This window comes from Poecilia latipinna, unplaced genomic scaffold, assembly GCF_001443285.1.
Source record: "Poecilia latipinna isolate Pla-1442-1.1 unplaced genomic scaffold, P_latipinna-1.0 Scaffold211, whole genome shotgun sequence".
NCBI lineage: Eukaryota > Metazoa > Chordata > Actinopteri > Cyprinodontiformes > Poeciliidae > Poecilia > Poecilia latipinna.
Window position 1 is genome coordinate 372,175 of NW_015112827.1, and position 7,074 is coordinate 379,248.

The 7,074-nt window shown below is 38.1% G+C and overlaps 1 protein-coding gene across 3 annotated transcripts in view; it reads left to right on the forward strand.

Moving 5' to 3' along the window:
* Positions 1-2,808, forward strand: part of LOC106946899 (protein argonaute-3-like) — a 20,949-nt gene extending 18,141 nt beyond the window's left edge. For all 3 annotated transcript variants that reach the window (XM_015031576.1, XM_015031578.1, XM_015031577.1), the window contains exons 17-20: positions 120-254; positions 807-908; positions 998-1,197; positions 2,551-2,808. In XM_015031576.1, the coding sequence (XP_014887062.1) occupies positions 120-254; positions 807-908; positions 998-1,197; positions 2,551-2,659 (546 nt within the window). In that variant the 3' untranslated portion in view covers positions 2,660-2,808. The remainder of the gene's footprint in view (positions 1-119; positions 255-806; positions 909-997; positions 1,198-2,550) is intronic.
* The last annotated feature ends 4,266 nt before the right edge of the window (positions 2,809-7,074 follow it).

Here is a 7,074-nt window from a genome sequence, read left to right on the forward strand (position 1 = left end):
CCTGTCCCTTCCTGTCTCTACCTGTCTCTACCTGTCCCTTCCTGTCTCTACCTGTCTCTACCTGTCCCTTCCTGTCTCTACCTGTCTCTACCTGTCCCTTCCTGTCTCTACCTGTCCAGGTGTTGCACTACGAGCTGCTGGCCATCAGGGAGGCATGCATCAGCCTGGAGAAGGAGTACCAGCCAGGAATCACCTTCATCGTGGTTCAGAAGCGCCATCACACGCGGCTCTTCTGCGCAGATCGGAATGAGCGAGTGAGAGATGCAGCCAATACTTTAACTGATCAGATTTTATTGATTAATCCAAATTCTGGGAAATCTGGAGGGAGAACCTTGGTGGCTGATGCATTTAATTAGAAGAATAAAGTCATAAGAAACAAACCAGAACATACCAGTGCAGAACGTTCAGAACCAACAAGATGTTCAGAACCAACGATAAAACGTTCAGAACCAACAATAAGACATTCAGAACCAACAAAACGTTCAGAACCAACAATAAGACGTTCAGAACCAACAATAAAACGTTCAGAACCAATAAAACGTTCAGAACCAACAATAAGACGTTCAGAACCAACAATAAAACGTTCAGAACCAATAAAACGTTCAGAACCAACAATAATTTCTTGTAACATTTGAAAATATTTTTTTGTTTACATCCATTTCCACAACCTTCAACATCCCAAAATATATCCATCCTGTTTTTGCAAAACTTTTAAACCTAAAACAAAAATAAAATTCTGTTTCTTTGAAATGATCACAGATGTTTGATGGTAGATATTTACTTGATGGATGTTCTGACCGGTTCAGGTCGGCCGAAGCGGGAACATCCCAGCTGGTACCACCGTGGACACGGACATCACCCACCCCTACGAGTTTGACTTCTACCTGTGCAGCCACGCTGGAATCCAGGTGAACTTTGACCTCTTGACCTCAGCAGCGTGTCTGCGAGTGGTTCTGAGGTCTCCGACAGCTCAGCGCCTCTCTGTCGCCCCCTGCAGGGAACCAGCCGCCCCTCCCACTACCATGTCCTGTGGGACGACAACTGCTTCACAGCAGACGAGTTCCAGCTGCTCACCTACCAGCTGTGCCACACCTACGTCCGCTGCACGCGCTCTGTCTCCATTCCCGCGCCCGCCTACTACGCCCACCTGGTGGCGTTCCGCGCTCGCTACCACCTGGTGGACAAAGAGCACGACAGGTGAGTCTGGCCAGCCGCACACTGGGTTGATTTAATGACCTAAATGACTCAATTTAGGAGAAACGGTTGGCTTGGAGACCTAACCACCGGGCACCCTGCACTGGGATTTAAAAGCACTCTGTCCAGCTGTAACCAGTGATAATCCAGATAAATGTGTGTGAGCTAGTAACTTCATATCAGCCTGTAATGCCGTAGCTCTGTAAAAAACTAGCAGCAGTGAACAGAAGCAGCTAAAAGTCACAAACTAAAATCCTGTCATTAATTTGGATCAGAGGAGCGATTATATTTCTTTTTATTCTAGAGAAGGTTTAAAAAAAATTTGTCTCCAAATCTATTTTTGAGGAATCTTTATTTTTAGAGACAAAAATCAAGTCATTATGGAGGACAAATCCTGACAGAATTGGTAATAAACATAGAAATAAATTATCAGCTTGATAAACTTCTTAGTGTGACAAATAGTTAATCCAAAAAACAACTTTCCCAATTTATTTGACTTTACATTTTAACATAAATTATTTATCATTTTCAAAGTATTAATTACTATTTCATTTTCCATTTTATTTATAATTGCTAGTTCATTTTTTATTTATTTTTTCTCTTTTTTTATTCTCATTTCATATATTTAATTTACTCATTTTTTTCTTTTATCTTAATATTTGTTTAATTTGCTCTAAATGTTGATCATTTTTTAGTAGAAAAAAAGCATTTTATTTTCAATCCAATTGTTTCGTTCGACTCTTTTTTAATTATTTTATCTGTCTCTTTTTTCTCATATTGTCATTTCATATATTTAATTTACTCATATTTGTTCCTATTTCTCTCATTCAGAATTTATGTATTATTTAATTATGTTTAATCTATTGAATAGCAGAGCTCTAGATGTTGACCAATAAGAGGGGAGAAAATAAAAAAAATCATTAGATAAATACGGAATATGACAAAATAAAAAATAAGTAAATTGTGAAAACAATAAGATTGGAAATAAAATGGAAAATGAAATAATAGTAATAAGTTTAAATTAATAATTTTAAAAATTATAAATATTTACCATCATATATAAAAACTAATTAACATAATGGGTTCTTAGAAAATCATAAAAAATAATACAATAAAAAAATGTTACACTAGATAATCAAATAAGTCGGGAAAGTTCTTTGTAATTTTTAGATGTAATATTTCTCACATTAGTGATTTCATCAAGCCTTTATTTATTTCTGTCTTTAGTTCCAGTTTTGTCAGGATTTGTCCTCCATATTGAAGGTTTTAAACCGGGAGAACCCGGTTTCCCTGGCAGCTTCCCGGTCAGTGGTGATGCGTTTGGTGTCTCATGGTGTTTTCTGTTTGCTGCCTCAGCGCCGAGGGAAGCCACATCTCAGGGCAGAGCAACGGCAGAGACCCGCAGGCGCTGGCCAAGGCCGTGCAGATCCACCATGACACCCTGAGGACCATGTACTTCGCCTGAGGGGGCGGTTCTGGTCCCACCGCTGAGCTGCTGAAACCTGATCAGAGCCGGATTGGCGGCGCCCCTCTGTGAGCGACCGCTAGATCTAGAGCTTCAGAAGTTCTGTTTGTGTTTTTCTACGACAGCGTGTTACGGCCATTTGAGAGAGAAAAGAAGAGTAAATATCCACCATAAAACGCTGAAATTTTGAGAATTTTGGAAAAAACATTGAAGACTTTTTGACTCAGTTAGAAAAGTCACAAATTTGCTACAAAATGCTCAGAAATTTTGAGCTTAATCTAAAAAAAATCTAGATGAAAGTCAAAGGTCAGGTTTTTTTTGTCACAAATTTTCTACTTTTTATGCTTTTTCTCAGATTCAAACATTGAAAATTTTTAAGTTTTTAAAATTAAAAACTCAGAAACTTTCATGTTTTTCTGGAAAATTTCAAAAGTGGAACATTTTTGATGTTTGGAAACTCCATTTTTCCAAATGGCTCTAGTGGCCTCCGTTTAAGAGTTAGACAGGAAAGTGGGTAATGAGGGACGGGGAAGACATGGGGCAAAGGTCGCCAGGCCGGGAATCGAACCTGCGACGGCCACGTTGAGGACCAAGGCCTCCATATGAGGGTTGTGCTGAACCCCAGCGCCACCACAGCACACCCCAAAAAAAGTTTTTATTTTTTTATTAAGAAAATTTATCAAAATTCTTCTAGTAAATTTACATTTTTAAATTTACAAATTTAAATTTACTTTTGAGCTCAACAATTTTCTTGTTTTTCCTAAAAAAGGTTTTGGTGGAAATTTGCTATTATTTACTCCTATTTTTCCTACCCACTGTTGCCCTAATACACTGTCATATTTTTCTGAAATTTACGATTTTTTCTCTTATTTTTCCCTGAAATTCTCCTGATTCGGATCTTTGTTTCCGGTTCGGACTTGCAGAACTCCTCCGGTGCAATAAGGTTTCCTGTCTGTGTACTGAAACGGTTTCTAATGGCTGAACTCCGTCTTCTGATTGGTCGTCTTTATCAAAGTGCCTGATTGGGTTAGAAGGTGATCAGCTGGTACGAAAGGGAACATTTTAATTGGACGGATTCTGCCTGACTTACAGGACTGCAGATGTTTATAATTTTATTGTTTTCTGCGAATTAATCTCCAAACTTTAGATCTATGATGCCAAACTGGTCGGTGTTTGTCTGTGGCGGTTTTATTTCCTGTTGTCGCGTTTTAGCCTCAAACCGGACTTTCTGATGGAGCAGCAGCGTCTCGTTATGCAATGGATGAGATTTGTGCGGCTTCCTGCCGCAGTGCCGCCGAGCCTCTGGACTTTAACCCAAACGAAGCCGCCGGGGCTTCACCACTCGGACCAAACCGCTGTGCCTGCTCACCGATCGGCTCGCCGCGTCCATCAGTCTGCTCGCATCCGCTTTTACTTGAAGAATATTTGAAGTCGGTACCAACGTATTGGACCGGTTGGGACTGAAACGGACCTCTAGAACCCGCAGGCAGTACGTTGTCTCACAGATGCCTTTAATCTCCTTCAGTTTAAGCATTTTGAATCCGTATGAAGATATATTTATAATTAAAATATGAACTAAATGCACGTTTAGACACTTTCTATTTAAAAAAATAAAATAAAGGAGTTTATGATATTAATGTTTAGAAATCAAGAGGTTTTAAATTTTATCAACCTTTCAGATAAAAAGTCTGAAATATTTAAGTTTGTCGGTAGAAAAATTGTTAAAAACTTTTAGCATTTTAGATCTGGACCTGATTGGATGATAACAGAATAAACTGTCCAATCAGACGATGGATGGTTTGATTCTTTATAAAACAGGAAGAAATTCTGGAACATTCTGGTTCAGTGGCTTTTTTTTTTTTTTTTTTTACTCAAACTTCTCAAAACTTTTTATTTCCCTTCCGGGACCTGCAGCTGTGTTTCTGAAACCGCTCAGCTGTGATTGGACAGTTTGAATTGCCACCGTCCAATCAGGTTGGGGTATGATAGAAAGGCTTTGAACTGAGAGTTTTAGGTTCATACGTTTTGGTAAAATAGGTTTTTTGTTTTTAAATAAAATATTTAAGTCGATTTTATCAAAAAGGGATGAGCAGACATTAAAAAAAGTTTTAAAAAGTTTAAATAAACTGAAACAATCAAATTTATTTTTTTTTTGTGATTATACGGAACTCCCTTAATGACGTCATCTGGGGTTCTTATTCTCTATAAATGACAACTTCCTCATCTTTGACTTTGAAAAAAACTCATATTTTAACCCTTTCATGCATGAATTATGATCCTTTGTGTCAGAATTTTTTTCCAATTTTTTTTATTTAAGGCATAAAAAAAGGTAGGAAAAACATTTTGTACAAAGAAAAAATATATTTTTTTTAATTTTATTTCTTTTAGGTGATCAGTTGTAATTTTCTCCAAATACAAAGTTGTTATTTAAAAAATACATCAGTAATATTGTTCTTTGGGGGTTATCTGATGTCAATATTTTTTTTACCTGCAAAAGTCATCTACAGTAGAAGGAGGGAACGGGTCGGTCAGCATGCTTTTTTGTTTGTCGGCCATATTGGATTAAACAAAAATAATTTCTTGCATTTGCAGCTGATGGCAAGTTGCTACTGGTGTATTTTAAGATGCATTAATGTCCACTTCAGTGGTCTGTGTGCATTTATAACATAAAAATCCACAAGAAGCACAAGAAAATGGCTTTAAGACAGCTGTCCACTGTAGTGACCACTATGCATGAAGGGGTTAATATATTTTAAAATGATGATAAAATAATGTTTATTTTTTGCTAATTTCTGAAACTAATCCAGTGTCGAAAACACTCGTTCATCCATTTTATTTGCAGTTTGGTTATGTATTATTTAATTTATCTTGTAAAATTTAAGTGGTGCTTATTAAAAATTAAAATCTGCTTCAGTTTCAAACTCCAGAACCAGAAAATGGATAATTTCTTCACCAGGACGTTTTGCTCAGAGGTTCTGTTGTGATTAGAGAGGGGAGGTTCTAAAGTTTACCGTCGGACCCGAGTGACCGCTCCGGACTTGTGCCTTTTGCTGATGGTGCTGATGAAGTTCTGGTTCTGTGACCTTGCTGTAACATGTGTCCATGTTGTAATATTTGTGTGATGCCAAGTAAATAAAAAAATAATAATAATATGCAGAACTTGAAGGTTCGGAGTAGACCGGACCAAAAAAATAAAAAAAGATGATTGTGGAAACTTGAGCGGAACCGGTACCGCTTTGGTTGTCATGTAGCATTATTTATTTCACGTTTTCTGTGTGTGGGCTGCAGCGCCCCCTGGTGTCATTTCCTCTTTTTATGTTTTTAATTAACAGCAATAACGGGTCAGAACTCTGCAGGGGGCCATTGGACTCTGTTTCTACATGAAGGAATAAATCTCTGCAGGCTGCACTTAAAAACAAACATGTTTGGGTTTCTCTATATATTCATGTTGCATCCTGATACTGTAAAACTGGATGTTTTACCTCCTGGTCTGATCTTTGAGCCTTTTTATTTGTGCTATTTAATTTTTTTTTGAATAAAGAGATTCAAACAAGTTGTGAATTTCTTTGGAATTTTTTACATAGATCAACAGAGAGCAGAACAAAAATGTTTCTTTAGCTTTATTTAGAAAAAAATCTTAAATGTGTGGCATACATTTTATATTTAGGCTTTCTGTAGATGATCCTTTCATGTCTGAAGGTGTGGAACCAGATAGCCGTTCAAACATCACAGGAAGTGAATCACAGTTTCAAATTAAAGCAAAGTGTTTTATGGGAGCGAATTAAAAGCACAGGATGTTTTATGAGCTGCCAGGCAGAGTCAACATGGAGGTGACGCATTCAGATGTAAACACCTGAAGGTTCCTCAAACACTGACCCGGGATCAGATTGTAGCTGCTTACTGTCAGGAAGTGGCAGGTGGTGTGAGGGTAAACACAACGTCCATGTTTACTGTCCTGATGGGGATTCAGTTAGAGCTGGGAGAGGTGGGAAATGTAACGGAGCGGCTGGAAGGTTCTAGCAGCTGGTCTGGATCCAGAACCAATCACTGCTGCTCCCAGAGGAGCTTAAAATCCAACTCAGAACTCGGGACTGACTCAGATCCACAGCAGGTGGAGAAGGAACAAATGTTGCTGATTTGGTCTTCAGTCAAACCGAGTTTTCTGGACTATCAGGTGGGAAAACAACCTAAAGGTGAAACTGAAATGTCGGTTTAAAGAGGTTTTTTCCGTGTTAAACTTCTGGCCCTATTTGGTGCTGATGACAAAAGGTGTGGAACCACATTTGAATTGTCAGCCACACTGACGACTCGAATATGACCAGATGTTGCATTTATTCAATTTTAGTGCTTTTTGTTAAACTTTATGGCCCCAATTTAGCTTCATACATTTTGTCTATTTCCATCTGGAGCTTTTT